General features: G+C 38.4%; 2 protein-coding genes across 12 annotated transcripts in view; one reads left to right on the forward strand and one right to left on the reverse strand.

The window, feature by feature from the left end:
• Window positions 1–19,423, forward strand: part of b3glctb (beta 3-glucosyltransferase b) — a 151,744-nt gene that overhangs the window by 16,610 nt on the left and 115,711 nt on the right. For 5 of the 10 annotated variants that reach the window (XM_087269623.1, XM_087269617.1, XM_087269618.1 and 2 more), the window contains exon 2: window positions 8,943–9,220. Coding sequence is in view for 3 of the 10 variants with exons in the window: in XM_087269619.1 (XP_087125745.1) it covers window positions 9,210–9,220 (11 nt within the window). In the remaining 7 variants the exon portion in view is untranslated. 10 annotated transcript variants of the gene reach the window in all.
• On the reverse strand, window positions 2,174–11,441 carry hunk (hormonally up-regulated Neu-associated kinase). 2 transcript variants are annotated; one of them, XM_087271103.1, is made up of 9 exons: window positions 10,881–11,441; window positions 7,772–8,064; window positions 7,547–7,602; window positions 7,096–7,231; window positions 6,884–7,011; window positions 5,857–5,983; window positions 5,610–5,778; window positions 5,370–5,526; window positions 2,174–4,363 (listed from the first exon to the last, which is right to left on the reverse strand). In XM_087271103.1, exons 1-9 carry the CDS (start codon window positions 11,100–11,102, stop codon window positions 3,720–3,722), a joined length of 1,932 nt encoding a protein of 643 aa, XP_087127229.1. In that variant the 5' UTR covers window positions 11,103–11,441; the 3' UTR covers window positions 2,174–3,719. The 2 variants fall into 2 exon arrangements, with proteins under 2 accessions (XP_087127229.1, XP_087127228.1); XM_087271102.1 differs by having other exon boundaries at window positions 5,370–5,529.

Genomic DNA, 19,423 nt, shown 5'->3' on the forward strand with positions numbered 1-19,423 from the left:
GTTTATCTGAGGTTTTATTTGTTCATTCTATTGTACCATGGGTTGTCAGTGGTACTTCAAAGAATACTGTAGTATTTCCTACTATATTTGTTGTTGACCAATGTATCCTGCTGTACTGGCTTTGGCAGACCAATATTTTGAGTTCAATTCAGATTTACCTGAGTTGAGTTTTTGTATAATGTTTAATAACACAGATAATTACTGTAACCCAAATTTCTGAAGGTTGCTTTCATATTTGCTGTTGATTGAGCTTTTGTTGGAAGTGGTGTTAGTGAGGCCAGCAGGGTGCGCTCAACCTGTGGTTTGTGTGAGTCCCAATGCCCCAGTATAGCGACAGGGACACTATACTGTCAGTGGGCGCTGCCTTTCGGATGAGACATTAAACCAAGGATCTGACTCTCTGTGGTCATTTAAAATTCCATGGCTTTTTCTCGTAAAGAGTATGGGTGTAACCCCGGTGTCTTGGCTAAATTCTTTCCATCAGCCCTTACCCATCATGGTAACTTAATTTAATTGTTTTATGTTCAATTCACTTAAATTTGTAAAAACCTAATAAGTAAACTTCATTTCACTTTTCCAACTCAAGTTGATTGTGTGGAACCCAGCAGTTTTTGCAGTGTTTATCTTACAGCCAATACGTCCTTAGCTCAAGTTGTTGTTACATTAGATGATTCGGTAAGCCATGGATTTTTTATTATTCCTTGTTTTTCACCACTTGAGCCTCTAAGGATTTTCAATCAGTGTCATCCTTTGTAAACAAAGAATTTTGCTCTAATATACTGAAGGAGACTGTTGTGTCCTTCAGCTTTTATCAGATTAACCACACAGGCTTATCTGGGCTAGAGTGTGTGTTTGTGTGTGTGTGTGTGTGTGTTTGTGTCTGTGGGTCATCCCCCCTTCTGTGTCTCCTATACGGGGGCACGGGAGGGTGTATAATATGACTGTTTGTGGATGTGAGGGTGCAGCTGACTGGATTATTTTTCAGCTGTCACTCATTTAATGGTCTTTGCATAGTTCTCATGGGAAAAGCGTACAGTGTTACACTAAGTCACCTGCTTCTGTGACAAATCGTTTAGTTATCATCGTAAACGCTTTTATTTAAAGCCTCTTTATCCACTGGACGTCCAGCGTTCTTCAGCGTCTAGACTGCAGATCTGCAAGGGAAGATTGTCCAGAGGAGAAATGGTCCTCCCTAACTGAGCCTGGTTTTTCTCAAGGTTTTTTTTTCCCTTCACTTTTGTCAATTGGTGAAGTTTGTTCTTTGCCACTGGCTTGCTTGGTTTGGGACTTGTGGAGCTGCACATAGATGGATCTGTTCTTCAGTGTTTGGACTTTCAGCAGTGAAATTTAAACCACACTGAACTGAACTTCAACTCTAAAAACTGGACTGACTCTGCCTCAATGTACAAGAGCTTCTATGTACTAGAACCGCTGCGTAAAACATATCCTGGAATAGTTGGTGGTTCATTCCGCGGTGGAAAATGAATCTTTGGGTCATGACCAAAAGGACATGAACTCGAATACAAGCTGCCGAAATGAGTTTCCTTCGCAGGGTGGCAAGGTGCACCCTACAGATAGGGTGAGGAGCTCTGCCACCCGGGAGGAGCTCGGAGTAGAGCCGCTGTTCCTTCACATCGCGATAGGCTAAGGTGGCTCGGGCATCTGTTTCGGATGCCTCCTGGACGCCTACCTAGGGAAGTGTTCTAGGCATGTCCCACCAAGAGGAGTCCTCAGGGAAGACCCAGGACATGCTGGAGGAACCATTTTTATCAGTTAGCCTGGGAACGCATCTGGAGCCCCCGGAGGAGCTGGAGGAAGTGTCTGGGGAGAGGAAAGTCTGGGGTTCTCTTCTAAAACTGCTGCCCCCGTGACCCAGCCATACAGTGAACTGGTGAAGTTTGTTCTTTGCCACTAGCTTGCTTGGTTTGGAACTTGTGAAGCTGTACATCGATAGATTTGTTCTTGAGTGTTTGGACTTTTAGCAGTGTAAATTAAACCACACTGAACTGAACTAAACTGAGCTTCAACTCTGAAAACTGAACTGACGCAGTTTCAGTTTACTAGAACTTCTATGTTAAGCTGCTTTGATGCAATCTATATTGTAAAAGTGCTATAGAAATAACGATGAACTGAATTGAATCAATCAAACAAAAAATAAAACTCAAAATCAGTATTTAGGTTTGTGCATTTTATTTGCGTGTCAAAAAAGTAATACATGCCGATATAAAATAGAAAATCCCACCCACAAATAATAATCTTTCGATATAAATATTTAAAATCTTTTTTAGTTTAAAAATCTCCTTGATCTTGGCAAAAAAAGCAAATCAGTACAAAACGTACAAAAAGACCTTCAAATTCATCTTCACCGTAACAAAAGTACAAAGACTTGTCACCAAAAAACTGACAGCACGTTTTTTTTAAACTCCTAGTGTGCATGCAAAGGTGAAATCAGGATCAGAAAAATGTTCACAGCTCATAGTCTTCTGTGCATGTGAAGACTGTGAAAGAGGTCTGCTTTGTGAGTCTAACGTGAAGAGACAGTATGAACCACCATTAAACATATGGAATGAAAGACACTTGTGTTCTATGTACAGAATCTCTTTCGAACAATGGAGAGAAAACACAGGTCAACCATCAAATATATACACACTATTGCACGATTCACAATTCACCCAACATGATGCGATGAATCTTAAACATTAAGAGTTCAAATAATACCGAAAATCTTCCATCGCAGCTTAAAGGCCGAATGCAAGATATTTAAGGCTATACAAAATGCCAGCAATCCCCCTAGAGAGAGAAAAACACGAGGAATGTCGTCGTCTTCCCGTAAAACACTCACGCTTTCACTACAGGTGTAAAAGTGAGGCTTTTGGAAAAGAAATCAGCATTGCTGACCTGAGTGCCATTACAATTTGAGGTTGAGTAAAGTAAGCACGCTATAATAAATGCACGCTATCAAAACAACTCCTCCAATCGTTCAATAACAGTCTTAGTTGTAGTACATTATGTGAACAGCAAGTTGTAGTACATTATGTGAACAGCAAAGTACATACATTATTGTGGGCAGTGACAGTTTTGTTTCCCAGAACAATTGTGCGTTAAAGGCTTGGCTACTACATGGCCATTGCACTAGAAGCGTGTTGAACATGCTTCGGCATGTGAACTCAACGTTCAGTGTCTGCTGTCCTGGGGCAACGTGACCTAAAGATCTAGCTTTACACAGTGTTCAGAGCCTGTATGTTCTGTATGTAACTCCTTGAGGGCTTTGTCTACGTGCTAGAAGCCTGTGAATGTGATCCTGGACCACAAAACCAGTTTCATGCAGGAATACTTTTAGCAATAGCCAAAAATACATTGTACGAGTCAAAATGACTCTTTCGTGCCAAAAATCAAACCAGATATTAGTTTAAATTCATGTTCCATGTAGACATTTTGTAAACTTCCTACTGTAAATGATTGATTAGTAATGTGCAATGCCAAGGACTTGATTCCAGATTTTCAAATAGTTGTATCTCAGCCAAATATTGTCATATTGTAACAAATCATACATCAATGTAAAGCTTATTGGTTCTGTTTTCAATAATTGTATAGATCTCAAATTTAAAAATGACTGTTTTTGTGGTCCATGGTCACATATGTACAAACTGTGAGCATTATTTGTGAGATAACATGATACTGCATACATCTGACTTTGTATGATATAAAAGTTCTAATCCTCAACTCCGGGTTTTAAAATCGCTCGGGAAGAAGCTCTTCCTTCTCAACCCAGACTCCGGTTTGAATGGGAAGTTCTGTATCCGCAAAGGAAACCTTGCCCTCAAAATCTGCTTAAAGTCCTTTGGAGTGAGCTTATTGCCTCTGATTGGAGGACTCTGTGGTTCTTCGCTTCCCCTGCTGCTGAGCGGGCTTCCATTTGAGTCTGAGGAGCTCATAGAGTCTGAACTGGGAGCATTTTTCCTGGGCTGAGGTCTGACAACGAGAACAGGCGGGCTAGGGATTGTAGCCTTTTTCAAGTAGGAGCTCTCAGGCTGGAAAGCAGAGACGTGTTTTGGTGGAGAGAGCGCTCCATTGGTCAGCTTGTACCATGGTGATGGAGGAGAGTCTTTGCTCGGTTCCTTGCTCTCGGATGTCCAGGAATGAGAGCCGAGGGAAGAAGGTGGACGAGCAGGAATTTTCTCAGCTTTTGGGGGATCTTTGGAGCTGCATTGTTCGGGTGGTTGAGTCTCGGGAGTAGGAAGGATTGGCTCTGGGGTTGGGTGTAGGCGGTGAATCTTCAGGTACTCTAAGGAGGACGAGGTGATACAACCGCCATTTCCTGAGTAAGCATCTTTAAATCCTCCCTTCACGGCTTTCAGCAGACCTGCAATCAAGAGAAGAAGAGTTTAATACAGAGCAGTTCTAGCTTTATTTAGACAAGTAGTTGCTAAAATGTGTTCCCAGCAAATCTGCCAACACTCCTGTTTTTCCCGGGTTATATCAGACACCCTCCAGTTTTGTTATTTCTCCCTGAAAACTCCCATAAATTCACCCATCCCCCCACACCTCGGTCCTCTGCTTTTTGGTACAGTCTAGCAAACCCGGGTGCCAACTTTGGTATAGTAACTCGCTCCATAGTACAGTGACTAGCACCACAGTTACCCGATTCTGAAGTGTGTTATTCAGACACCTCACCCCTGAACAACCCCCCCTTGGTCCTTAGCATTTTGGTACAGTCTAAAACCCCCGGGCTGTCAACTTAGATATAGTATTAAGCGGCTGCCTGAAAGCCATCCCACAATATAGTGACTATCACCACAGTACAGTTACCCGGTTCTCAAGTGTGTTATTCAGACACCTCACCCCCGAACAACCCCGCCACCCCCCCCCCCCCCCCGCCCCCCCGCCCCTCCTGTCTCCTAGATTTTCAGGGACAAATGTTGGCAGGTATGCTTTCAAGGTTATCTTTCTATTCTGGCAAATGAATCCTTTTCACATTTCCAGGTTCTAAAAATGCAAACCAGCAAGGTTTTCTCTACACTTGACTTATGAAGTCATCTTTAATCTTCAGACTTGGATGATCTTTCTGTGTGATAACAACCTGAACATCCCTGAAGGCTTTATGTTCACCTCAGTTTGATTTACTGTCAAACCATTTGCCAAACACAAAGGTAGGAATTATGCCTCAGGTAACAGAGCTTATTAAACGTGCCTTCAACAGAGAGATATATTAAAGAAGGTTTTATTTGTACCATTGAATACATTCGAATTGTCCTGATTCTGTCAGTTAATTATTGTCACGTTTGCCTAAGTCACGCATGAATCATGTGATGGATAACAACTGAACCACAAGGTTGGTTCACACATGTCTACATTTTATAGGTGCTCACCAGTTTTCTGTTTCTTCTTTATGGGGTCTTTACCCGAAGCCAGATAGACGGGTGTCTCTTTAGGTGGAATCGTGACCGTATCAATGTATTTCAAACACTGGGTCTGAATGATCTCAGGCTTATTCTCTCTATTATCCAAGTTTTGCCGCTGTTTGTCCTGCTAAAAAGAGAGAATGTTACACTCTCAGGAACACTGTATGAATGATAATTATGAAGATCACATTGGTTCCTCATGCCTACCTTGCACTCTTTTGAGAGTCTGTTCATCTTGTTGTTGAGGAGGAAGTACACAGCTAGCGTGGTGGAAGCTTTGTTGGTGAGCAATGCATTCAGTACAGCGCTGTGTGAGTAGCCCATTTTCTCAGTCATGTGGCACAAAACAGACTTGTTGATTTCCGTAATGTGGATCCTGAGAATTACATCCAGACACTTTTAGTTGACTGGGACATCAAAAGTAATCTAAGTGTGAGAATATCAGATGACTTACCTATTAAATAAAGGAGCTCCAGTGTGAGGGTTTCCCAACTGAAGCCACGGGTGAGATAACACTTGATGGATGTTGGGTCTCAAATCAGGTTTAGGCTCTAGAAGCACTTCCAGCAAATGTTTAGCATCTGTGAACATAGAGAGGAAATAGTACGTTCTTGGTCAGTCAGGTTTATCTGATTAATTAGGGCAGATGCATCATGTTCATGATTCAGCCTTTTATCTCGCATAAGTCAATGAACGAGGGCAGAGTCTTACGTACTTGGGATGCTCAATATCTGTTATATAATGAGGCTAATCTTATTTGTACCGCATCATCTTGTTGTATCATATCCCATCACAGATTTAGTTGTGAATGAATCACCTGTTATTGAGAATGTTCAGGTAAATGTACGCAAATGGAAAAGTCCACCGAATGTGATTAGCTGACTAACTTCTCAGTAAGAGAATTTTATCTGGGATTCTGCTTGCACCATAGGTGAAATACAATGGTAAGATGATTGCTAAATTACATACTATGGAAAGTCCCTTCAATGGAAAGCTGACATGGAGTTGTGAAATCAAAGCAAAGCGCATCCTATCATTTCTTCTTCTGACTAAAACCGGATTTTCCTGTTGAAATAATCAGCAGCCATTTGTCTGGCATATTTGCGGTAAACAGTGTTTATGACCTGATGGTTTCGCACTTAATGTTTTGAGAGTTTGACTCATGTTGGCATGTGGGCTTGTTTTGCATTGCTGGCATTTAGCTCGGAAACCTGGATCTTAAGATGTCCTCTGATGAGATTTAAAACACCAGTTGGCCAAAGACCCTCCCTATTGTTTTATTTTAGCATTCAAAAGCATTGCTAAACCAGGAGACTGACACAAAGACTGCATTCATGTTCAACTTTTGGAGCATGATGCCCATTAGGATGTAATTGGTAGCAGAACATGAGCTTATTTTTAGCATGTAATAGTTGCTCGTTCCTGTTTGAATGCGACCTTCAAGATCTTGAAAATATCAAGAGATTGAGTTTTGCCAATACCTGAGCTGATATTCGAAGGAAGGGGGTTCATTTCCTTGTTTATCATCTTCTTATACAAAGCGTTCAGGCTAAATGGCTCCACTGTAAATGGCAGCGTACCAGTCAGCATAGCGTACATGTTCACCCCTCTGTAATAGAACGCATACATAGAGTCAAATTCAGAGATACACACCCAACACAAACTTCAAACACGGTGTGTTTTTAAAACTCACATCGACCAAACATCAACTTTGGGGCCGTATTTCTTTCTTGAGAGAAGCTCAGGGGCGGCATATGCTGGACTGCCACACTGTGTGCTGAAGGGATCCGAGTATCCCAGAATTCCCGCCGAGTTACTTAGGCCAAAATCTGTAAACAGAAAGAATTGTGCGTAAGATAACGGTTGTGTGTACTGGCTCATGGAAGGAGGGAAGGGGGATGTAAAGGGTTTATTGCTGCCCAACACTAACCCTGTCTGTCACACACATCTGCTAAATAAAAGCTATGCCTATTTGCCAGGCCTCTCGCAGTAAGGTGAGAGGCCGTTTGGTTTTAATGAGATCCTGATTACTCAATCGGTCTACACTGCATTCTAAAGATGAACATTTCCATGTCACTTCTCTTTAGGTCTTTAGGGCTGTTGGGAGCATTTAACATAAAACATATCATAATATAAAAACCTACCGATCAGCTTTAGGTTGTCATGGTCATCAAGAAGGAGATTTTCAATCTTCAAGTCTCTGTTAAAATAGACAAAGATTGCATTCCATCATACAATTTTCATCGTACTCAAAGATATTGTACTTTAAAATGGAAAGTTGTATCGTAAATACACTATAATGTTTCTACACATTGTTTCTTAGTGTTCAGATTTAATGTTTGAGATTGCGACTGACTTTTAAAACTCACCTGTGAACAACTCCTGCTCTGTGCAGGTGTTCCACGGCCATCACTAGCTGGCGGACATATTTGTTGGCTTCTCTTTCTTCCAATCTTTTGTTCTCGTAAATGTAGTTCATGAGGTTTCCTCCAGGACAGAGCTCCATGACGAGGTAGAACCTGTTTTCCGTCTCCATTATATCCAGCAGTTGGGCGATGTGCGGGTGCCGGATCATCTGCTGAATATTTCCTTCACGCCGCAGGTTCTTTAAGACGTATGAGTCCTTTTTAGCCTTCTTCTTGTCAATTATTTTCACCGCCACCTGTGAGGAGGATATAAAAAGGACGTTTTTGTCAACAGGAGTGCTTAATGCTTTCCTAATAAATCGAGCAGCCGGGAACAGGTGAGGCGAGCCAGACAAAGTCAGACAGAACACTTATTTCACATTTGCCTTTCTCCTCACGTCTCTAGGATTGAATGTTTGACCCTGAGATGCTATTGAGGATTCAATGGCGGACGGATAAGGACAAATGACCGCTGTGTAGCCCTCCAAATGCCTCCAGTTGAAGGAACAATCTCCAAATGGCTTGTTAATGCCACCCATTTGTCACCAACATGTCGTAAACCACTAATGCTGAATAAACGTTGGGTCGAACTGAACTCTACGCCCTAAAATAAAATAAAAAACGTTCAGGGACATTCAAGGTAATATGCCATATATATCTAAAACTAAATGAATGATCTCATTTCATTTACTCTTTCAATTTCGATGAGAGGGGAGGGTCTTTGTTCTCTATCAAGCAAGATTTCTTTGTCCTAGGTTTAAAGTCCATATGTCTGCTTTAACAATAGCCACCCTTTTAGAAAACCCAAGCATGTTCAAGGGGTGACCTGCTGTGACAACATTGATCATGAGGCACAAAAAAAACAGAGTGTTTAGCAAAACTGTCACTGTCATACATGGCCAATTGAGCATATAATTGGATCAATTACTTCAACGAAGGTCCAAGTAAAATGAGGTATTGTGAAAAACGGGGCTGAGCCCCCTTCCCAAACAATCCCCTAAATTGCTAACGCAATATTACTGGATCTCAACCGCCAGCGTTGTTGAAGAGGCTTATTGGTGGTCGATGGATAAAGGGGGGTGATGGGGGGGACCCCCAGAGCTTCAGACTAACATGTTGTTTTTCTCTCTGGCAGACAAAGGCGGCGAGGGGCGAAAGTGGGTTAGCTATGCTCACAACATACATGAGGAAAGCATGTGCTGTCGCCCACCGTCCGCCAGCCCCGCCCCACCCTGTCTGTTTTTCTAGGTGATGTCAGAGAACGAGAGCGAGGCGAGAGAAGCACGAGGCAGCCTGGCTTCTCTTTGTGATTGCTAGCGTTTGCATCATCATTCGGGACAGACCTCTTCTCCTTTCCACAGCAACAGTGAAAGTGGGCAAGAGGGCTGAACAAATCCCTGATATGCTAAGAAGGTATTTCAGTTCATGCTATTGGAAGAGCAAACTATTTTTTTTTTTTAAATCTGCAAACAGAGCTGCACCCAGTAGAACTATACAAAGGAAGACAGCAGCTAGTTATGAGGAAAATCACACCCTAGTCTATAGATGCAATAATTCATTGCTGTACATTTTCAGAAACCAGACCTCATTTGTAAAGCATGTCTCTCCGTTCATTCTAAAAGGCTGGAGTAATCTAAGGTTAACACAGACACCTGAATGCAAACAGGATTGCCTCTGTCACTTAATGTAATCTTCGTGATGAGGAACATGAGACTAGTGAAAAACATCTCAATGCAACCTGATGATCAGGGCATGAGTTTTCTGGCATTCTTCGCCCAAATACCACTGATGCAAAATTACATCTGTGTAGTTTTTTAAGACATATGAAGCATCTATCTACATATTAACATTAAATGTGTATTGTAAAACATACACCCCAAAAAGCTAAACAAATAAAGCAGAGCATTGAAGTTGTGGACCATTGAATACTATAGACATTGTTAGCATTAGACTGTTTTCAAATGATTAGTATTTAGAGTTGGACAAGTACTGTTTTCATATTTAATTTGCTTGAGAATATATAATCAGACATATTAGTTAATGGGCTGTAGTAAATAACATTAAAAGTCATGTCATGCATGGATTAATAGAATAGAATGTAATGCCTTTTATTATCACTGTACATGTATACAATGTACACTATATACATGTGTGTTTAGATTAAGTGCATCTCACTACTGAGATGTATGTAGGTAAATATATCCTTTCAAAACAGTTTTCATATTCAGACCATGATATAGGCGTTATAAAAAACAGCAGGTCTTTCTTTTGTCTAGTTTACATTAAATATAATGTTTTAATTCTGTTTTTAATGTGCTTAGAGAATGACACCCAACAAATCAACTAAATATAACCAGAAACACTATTAAAGGGATAGTTTAACCAAAAATAAAACAAAAATAACATTTACTAAGCCTCAAGTGGTTCCAAGCCTTTATGAGTTTCTTTCTTCTGTTGAACACCAAAGATATTTTGAAGAAAGCTGAAAACTCATTGACTTACATTTGTAAAAAAGCAAATACTATGGAAGTCAATGGTTACAGATTTTCATCTTTCTTCAAAATATCTTCTTTCGTGTTCAACAGAAGAAAAAAAGCCAAATGGGTTTAGAACAAGAAAGTAAATAATGACAAAATTGTCATCTTAGGGTGAACTATCCGATTTTATCTAGTTTACATTGAATATAAGGTTCTACTTTTTAAACGTGCTTAGAGAATGACACACAATTAAATACACTAAATATAACCAGGAAACACTATTAAAGAGATAGTTCAACCAAAAATTAAACAAAAATACAATTTACTAAGCCTCAAGTGGTTCAAAGCCTTTATGAGTTCCTTTCTTCTGTTGAACACCAAAGATATTTTGAAGAAAGCTGAAAACCAATTGACTCCCATTTGAAATTTGTCAATGGTTACAGGTTTCCATTCAAAATATCTTCTTTCAAAAGGGTTTACAACGAGTAAATAATGACAAAATTTTCATTTTAGGGTGAACTATCACATAATATGACAAATGTAATGTGCACACGCCAGAAGCGGTTAATGTTTCTAACAGTGTGGCATTTTCTCACCTTCTCGCCGGTGATGACATGAAGCCCCTCTCGCACTATGGCGAAAGACCCTTCTCCCAGCTTCCTCCCGATCAGATAGTCGGAAACTTTCTTTTTGAAGTAAAAGTTTTTGTCAGCGTCAGGTGGAAGAAGTTTGAGCACATCACCACGTTTCAAGACTTCTTTATCTTCAGTAATCATCCTCCCGCCGTCGATCCCCGTGTCCGTTTCAGCGTCTATCATCCTCGCGCCTGTTGAGCCAAACCTGTTGTGCTATAAATCTGCTGTTACTGCTTACTAAGAAGAAGATCTCTGTGAGAAATGGACATCTGAATCCCTGGCCCTAATACTAAACGCTTAGTGCCACCTGTTCGCCTCAGTCAGCTGGCAGTCAATGCAGAACTCTAAGATTGTAATAGTTTTACGTAACTATTGCATTCGTCATAGGATAATTAATAAATCCACTCTGACCTAATCTGAATTCAATAATCAAAACGTCTTATTAAAGATACGCGACAGTTTGTTTTTAGGATCAAGCCACCAGTAGCAACCTCTCTGTATCGAAATAAGTGAGTGTCTGACAGGCAAGTCGTGCACATTTGTTGTTTTAAGTTATTTCCCGGCACGGGGTGGGGGGCGTTTCTTATTTGCTAGAAAATCCCTTCTCAGTCACCGGGTTAAAATCTAATCCAATCAGAAGCCGCGCCGGTTGTAGAATCTCCGCCCATAAGCGAGTTGTAAAAGTGACCACGCCTATTACCCATGCTTACCTAGACAACAAAGAGCATGTTGCTGAGGGGGTCAGATTCACCGTGATTCCTGATATCTATCCGCTTTCCCTGGTGATGGTTTACGTAGACCGCGTTGGCTGACCTATTGGTCACGACTAAATTGACTATTGATTATTCATTCAAATGAGACCGACATGCGAATGCAAACAAACACGTTAATTCACTGATTTCATGCATATGTTGTAGTAGAGCATTGCTTTTATTTTTTAAATCTATTTATTTAATTATTTGCGAATTTATTCGGCCAAATTAAGTATAAATGCAGTTATATTGTTATAAAACACATATTTTTAGTATACATGCATTCACGCTGTGTTCCTTTTCGTTTTCCCGTTAATGTTATGTTTTCTCATAAGTATTATCTATATTTGTTGCCTATTTCGAATGCAGGCTGTCATAAGTTCTTCAAATGTATCAAAATATGTCATTTAATTTGTTGACATAGTCCATAAATCTGAATACTTTCTTATATACATCCTTATTGTTTTCTGTATTGCCAATAATCCCATGCATTGAAAGAGGAGCAAATATCAAGTGTATCTGAAGACAATGTAAATATAATCCAAACAAATATCGTAATGCCACCTATGTGAGCTAATTATTTCATTTAAATGTAATAAATTATAAATTCTATGAGTTATAAATGTATCTGACACATCGAGTTTGTGTGTGTGTGTGTACGCGTGTGTGTGTGTGAAATACCGGGGTTTTCATTCAGTCATCAGTGTATGATCTATCATCAATGACTATCCTGAAATGATTAATAGACCTTCACAACAATGGAAGGTCGGACTGTTTTTTAATAAGACTCTTGCGTCATCACACTACGGCTAGCCGGCGGCTTGTTTACATTACCATGCGGTCGTGAGACGGGCGATGTACAGAGAAAAATGAGGGTAAAGTAGGTATACTGCGCCCTCTATTGGAAATTTCTTTTTACGTATACTGTATGACTCATTCTAGAATTTTGTGTGCGTTTCAGGTATTTCCCATTCCTTGAACTAGAATTGCACAGAATCAGGGGTGGATTTAGTGATTTTGGGGCTCTAAGTAATTCCAATCATGGGATCGAAGTCCTAAAATGCTCCCTTTCTACTTTTATTCAATTTTTATTTATATTGCTTTTTTTATATCACTCAATCTCTCTTTAAATTAATGCAATCTCTACATTTTAAATGATTAGTTTTCTAAAAATGAATTTACAACTAAAAATAATAAATATGATTTTATTTTCAATAAATTTGACTGCTGGACTGCTCCATGATGGATATTTTATTATGTTATATTATTACAATATAATAATATTATATTTGATTGTACAATAAATAATATTTAATTACTTTTAAATTGTATGTTTAGCGCTCGCCATACAAAATATGGTAGAAAATGATGTTATATATATAGTTTATAGGTTTAGTTTATACTTCTTTACCTCGCTTATTGGTTAATTCCACCCCTGCACAGAATACAAATGTTTAATTTAACCTACTTTTAGTGACCATAGGACTTGACAGTAACAGATTTTCGACTATTTTGTGGTTTAGCTCAATATGCTAACCTCAAACCAGATACCACATGGCATAAAACTGAATTTTATATATTTTATTTTATATCTGTATCATTATTGTGTTTTAAGTAAGTTATTGCACTGAAAGATCTCCTTAACAGAGTTGACAAATAATTAATTTAATTTTGGTGTATTCTAAATATTTTGTATACGTTCGTGAGTAAAGCTCAAGGCATGCCGTTTTACTTTTTATTGCAATAACAACAGGCAATTACGACAGATAGAAATACAAACAGATAGAAGTATACAATCAATACAGATATTACTTTTTTTGCAACAAGAGACGTGACAATTTTATAATGGACATATAATAATGGTAAAGCAAAAGAAAGATATTTGAGAAAGAAAAAGAAGAAACAATAAAAAATAATAAAAAATAAAACATTAATTGAAATTAAATGAAAAATAGTACAAATTAATGCAGAATATTAAACGCAGCACGTTTTATAAGTTTAAACTGCTTTCTTGTTTTGAGAGTCTGTAATGGTTTTCAAGATCCAATTCCTGAATAAAAAACAGAAAATTTGTTTTACATTGAGTATATTTACATTTATGTATAAAGAATTCCAATAAATAAAATTATGTTTATACAAAAAGTTGAGTTAAGGAATTGTTTTTCTTTAATTTAAAACCCCAAAATAATATGTAGCTTAAAGAAAAACACACAGACACACACAGACACACACAACATTTAATTATTTTTTAAGTCAATGAAATTACATTTAACACAAAGTAGGTGTTTAATGCAAATGCTTTTTTGTTAATAAAAAGAAATGTTAGACTCAATTATTTCTTAATAGCAAACTACAGGCGAGACAGTCAAAAATATATTGGGGGCCATTTCACCAAATACACATACGAGCATTATTTTTTAGACATAACATGAAATAATTTGTGTTATTCAAAACTGTTTGATTTTTTAAAAACGCCAAATGTCTGTTATTTGTTCTCCAACATCATTTTACTTGCTCAAATGGGCACATGATGTTTTCCAATTATTGTGTTAGTCTTTTGTATGCCACAAGACCTCTGTTTTTGATGCATAATGCATGAGGCGTTACAATGAAATGTCAATAAATTGCAAGCTCCTGGACATCTCATTGTCTGACTTAATTGAATAAATGTTTACTCGGTTCAAACGATCAATGGCATAAACGTGAGCAAAACCCCTGAGTTTAACCCTCACAGCAGGAAATGTGGCGAACTTTGAATGTTCAGTTCAATTCATCTTTATTTTTATAGTGCTTTTACAATAGATTGTCTCAAAGCAGCTTTACATAGTTCTATTAAATTGAAATATCAGTGCAAAAAGATTAATGAAATGAAATATATGAAAATAGCAGTAATAAACAAACATGTAAAGCAGGAGTGTTTCTAACAAAATTTCTGGTGCATGTCTGGAGGACTGTGTCCTACAGGTGGTTTGTCAAGCCCACTCTCATGCATTGAGCACACTCTTGCATCATGCTGTTATGTGGTGCACTGTGTGCATGCTTTGCTAAAAAAGATAGGTCTTTAATCTAGTTTTGAATTGAGAGAGTGTTTCTGAACCTCTGACATTATCAGGAAGGGTATTCCAGAGTTTAGGGGCCATAAAAGAGAAGGGCCAACCTCCTTTAGTGGACTTTGCTATTCTGGGTACTACCAGAAGCCCAGAGTTTTGAGAGTGTAGCGAGACAAAAGGTTGGTTAGATAAACAGAATGTCAAAACACACCGTTAATATGAATGAGGAAGGTAAGCTTTAACTTCAAATATATTATGTATATCTTTCACCCACTTCAAGATGGAACAGAAACAACTGAGCTATAAATAGGGTCCTAGAAACGCGTTTAAGCCTGTCCGGTTGTGCAGGAGCATACTGATAAAGCTGACGTAATGGTGATATACTACCATTGACCACCAGGTTGCGCGCCGTATCAGATTTATTTCTGGAATCTGACGAATTCATTTGTGCTCCATGTTTCTGCAACGGGGGTGATACTGACAGACTGAGCCCCACAAAGACATGTCTAGATACACTGCTGGACACAATGTCATATATTTCTGCTGCTCCCTACTCTCCTTTGGTGAGTCGGCGACATACACATTCTCGATATAACTAAAACAACGCTGGCGTGTTAGCCAAACGAGAGCATCTCTGTTGATGACTGTAAACACACATCTATAACACGAAAATGTATCAATAATTTTGTTAATTATAAATTGGATTGCATATCTTCAGTTTAATTAATTTAAATAGAACAGACATGACGTACTTCTTTCAAGCCTTTTGTTATTTTGTAAATGCTCACAGTCACAGCTAAACTTTGTTTTTCCCCTCACAGTGCCTTCTTGCAATGCTTTAAACGACGATAGCTGTGAAGTAAGGAAATTACTCTTTGTATTTCTGCACACAATACACAACATATTTTGATTTATAATTATTGTGTGTATTTATATATCAGATTTGGGACAGTCCAATTAAATATGCTATAATGAGGTACTTTAAAACTTCCATCTTCCATCTTTTCCCCTGACAAAATCTCTGTCATAATTTTTATATATTTTAAGAAGCACCCAGTGTTATTCATAAATATAAAACAGAAGAAAACGAGCTCCTAGCCTAATTAGTATTTGTAGTGCAGCGTAATTTCATTATGTACAATCAAATCTTAAATGCTGTCTGGAGCATTTGTGTCAAGAATGATTCATTCCCACATATGTAATCCATGATTTTAGTCAATTCTGGCCATTTTAAAAGAATTTGCTCCCTCATTTTAATTTAACTACAGATAATAAACATCCATCATTTAAAGGGCACCTATTTTACTTCGTTTTTTAAAGATTTAAGATAAGTCTTTTGTGTCTCCAGGATGTGTCTTGAAGGTTTCAGCTCAAAACACCCATCAGATTATTTAATATAGCTTCAAGAACATTAAAATACTTCGAACACAATGTAGTTGGTTTTGTTGCCTGACCCTTTAATGCTAGTTCTCCCTGCCCACTGTTCTCACGTGCAGTTCAGAGTGTGCCTTAATGTCTGCCTCGGCTGCATCAGATAAACAGCACAGTGACACATAAAGGAAAGCCGATCTCACGTAACGTTTGTTAGATATACTACAGTAAGAGCTTTCCCAATGGTTATTTAATGTATTTGTTGTGGAGTTAATTCAAGCCTTTTTGCAGTGATGAGTCACACGCAATGTTGTTACAAAGTTCACACACGTGTGTTTAACTTTGCAATGTTTTTGCAGGCAAATGTGACAGGATACGCATTAATATCCTCTGCTGTATGGATATTTGTTATGTTAATATACAAAATAAACCTACCGGGATTGAAGAGTCTTTTATAATTGTACTAACATGCTGCAGTGGCAGTGAAGACGGTAAAATTGCTGTAATTCATTACAAACAAGCACTGTTTTAAAAACGTTTTAAACTTGTAAAATTATTCTTGTTGACATTTGATGATGATTGATGATCATAGAGAGCTTAACAGATCTTTCAATCCCTGTTGCTTTGCGCACGTCCTGTCTTGTTGATATGAATTTAAGCGTTACTACAGAGACATGTTAATACGCGGTCATAATAGGGTCATAATAAGATTTATACATCTTGTCAGTACAAGCAGATTCTGAAGTTAGAAATTGGAGCAAGTTCACCAAAATTTTGCTAGTGTGATTATTTTATTTATTTATTTATTTTAATAGTTTTGTTCTAGGGGTTTTTACCTTTATTATGATATAGGACAGTAGAGATTTCAGACAGGAAAACATTGGGAGCGGAGAGAGGGGAAGGATCGGCAAAGGACCTCGAGCTGGGTGCTTTCACACCTACACTTTTGTTTCAGAACCTGTCTCGTTTGCCCAGTTAGCGCGGTTCATTTGGCATATGTGAAACCACTAGGGATGGGAAGATTAACCGATATGTATCGATACGCGGTCATGCGCGTGCACGATGCGAGTGCATCTGTAGAGCAGCAGAGGATGAATGAAATTTTGGAAGCAAATAGAAATGCATTGGTTTTTGCGAGATGCATCGGTTTTTCCAAGATACAACTCATATTTTTAATATAGAATGTATTTTTTATTTATTAGCAAGTGTTGTCAATCTGTTTTTGGCGCATTATTTATTCGACCTACATAAAGTATGCCTTAGCAACGGACTTGCGGATGTGTACACTTACACTACAACTCAGTGTATCAGGTGTGCGGATGAAGCTAGTGGAGCGCCCTCAGAAAGCGCGAGAAGCAAAACAAACATTTTATTTCCCACTGAGTTTTAAATCTAAGTATGGCAACATTATGGATTTTGCAAAAAAGATGGACGACTTTTTAGGACAGATGCAATTTGCAAAATGTGCCGCGCATCTGTAAAATACACGGGCAGTACGACTAATCTGATATCTCACTTGAAGCGGCGCCTCGGTATTGTTGTGGAAGCATCTTCTAGTGTTCCTGCATCCCCGGCTTCCTGCTCTGCTTCAACTGTAGCTACCAGCTCCAAAAGTGGTGAGAAAAGCATTGCAAGTTTTTTCCATGCGCAACAGTTTTGTGCGCTCTACGGCAATAACGAATGCTATTGCATTGTTCATCTGCAAAGATTTTCAGCCTAGTGTCACGGAGAACGAAGTTTTTAAACACCTCCTCCTGTTAATTTTTATTTATTTATATTTTTATTAGCCTGTTGTTTACAGTGACAGTGATGTTTCAAAGCAGCATAACACTGCTAGTTCACGACCTTAAGTTTTGAATATTCAGTGGCACAATATATCTTTGTAAAACTTGTTTTCATAGTTGAAAGGTTAAATCACAATTCTTGTTGTGCAATGGTAAACCTTTATGTTGAAAGAGTGCAAATATATGTATTTTTAATATATATTGCACATATACATTCTGTTTATCTTGAAAATCCTTAAATATTATGTGCTATAGGTTCTAAAATGGCCCTCTACTGTAAACTGACACTCTGGCTCTGAGAGAAAAGCCAGTTTGTAAAAAAAGTCTTGGTTTTGCTTTGTTAATAAATAATCAAACTCATTCAATGGCACAGCATCCTTTCTTACATCATCTCATAAACTTGATCTAATAAGTTAGTGCTGAATTATCGCATTGTATCGTGATATGGGTGTGAATCGTATCGTGTTGCATCGCAATATGTCACAAATGTATCGCTAATATATCGGATTGTATTCTTTGTATCGAGATGCGTATCGGATCGGCATTATAGCGTAGATGCCCAACCCTAGAAACCACCAATCGTACTCGGATCCGCGCCAAAACAACCGCTCTGGGATCGCTTGAATGAGGTGGTCTCGGCTCGATTGAAACAAACTCTGGAGCGGATCGATTGTAGTGTGAAAAAACCGATCCGAGCCCAGTTATATCACAGTGTTTTATGGATATGTCATATGCTTAGGGCTGTATGAAGAGAGAATTATGAGTAGGGCGGGAGGTCATTCAACAGACATCCAAAGTCTCCCGGAAGTTTTGGTAATCACCTGCAAATGCACAGAGACTCCCTTCCATAATGGTAAATTAAGGGCTGTTCACACCAAATACAATAACTACAATGATATAAATGTACTTAAAAATATTAAGAAAATAATTCAGACAATAAAAAAACGATAGTGTACAAATATACTGATAATGAAAATAAAAAACTAAATATTTCTGGAATTAGTTTAATAAGGTCTTTCCCTCAAGTGTACAATTCACTGCCAATAATTTAAGCTGAGTGAAATTATTTAAAATGACCAAACTGCAGCACACTGAATAAATAGATGAATATTGTTTATTGTTGTGTATGCTAATACAGACTCTTTAAAAAATATTGTTCCAGGTGTGAATGGGCTTTTAAATTAAATGCTTATCAGTAAGGTAAAGGTATGTGTGGGTGTTATTATGAGGATTTCTGAGCTTCACTTCTTGGCTCAAACTCAAGGCCACCTTGTCCAGCAGAGCACAGCAAACTCATATCTCATAGCTACAGCCCTGGCAGACGTCTGATTTAGAGTCCATATTAAACGCTCCCGCATTTAATGCACTAAAGTCATCTTGTATATAGCTGACAATAATTCATGTTGAACATGTTGAAAGGAAACTCGCATTAACTGTTTAACCTTTAAATGCTTATTCTGTCCTCTCTGATAAACAAGGACAGTGTCTTCTTTCTATTTTAGGCTGATGACATTATTAGTGTTTTTTCTTTTCCAAAAAGCAAGTGC

The sequence above is a fragment of the Danio rerio genome, chromosome 10, assembly GCF_052040795.2.
Source record: "Danio rerio strain M-AB ecotype USA chromosome 10, GRCz13ab, whole genome shotgun sequence".
Classification (NCBI taxonomy): Eukaryota; Metazoa; Chordata; class Actinopteri; order Cypriniformes; family Danionidae; genus Danio; species Danio rerio.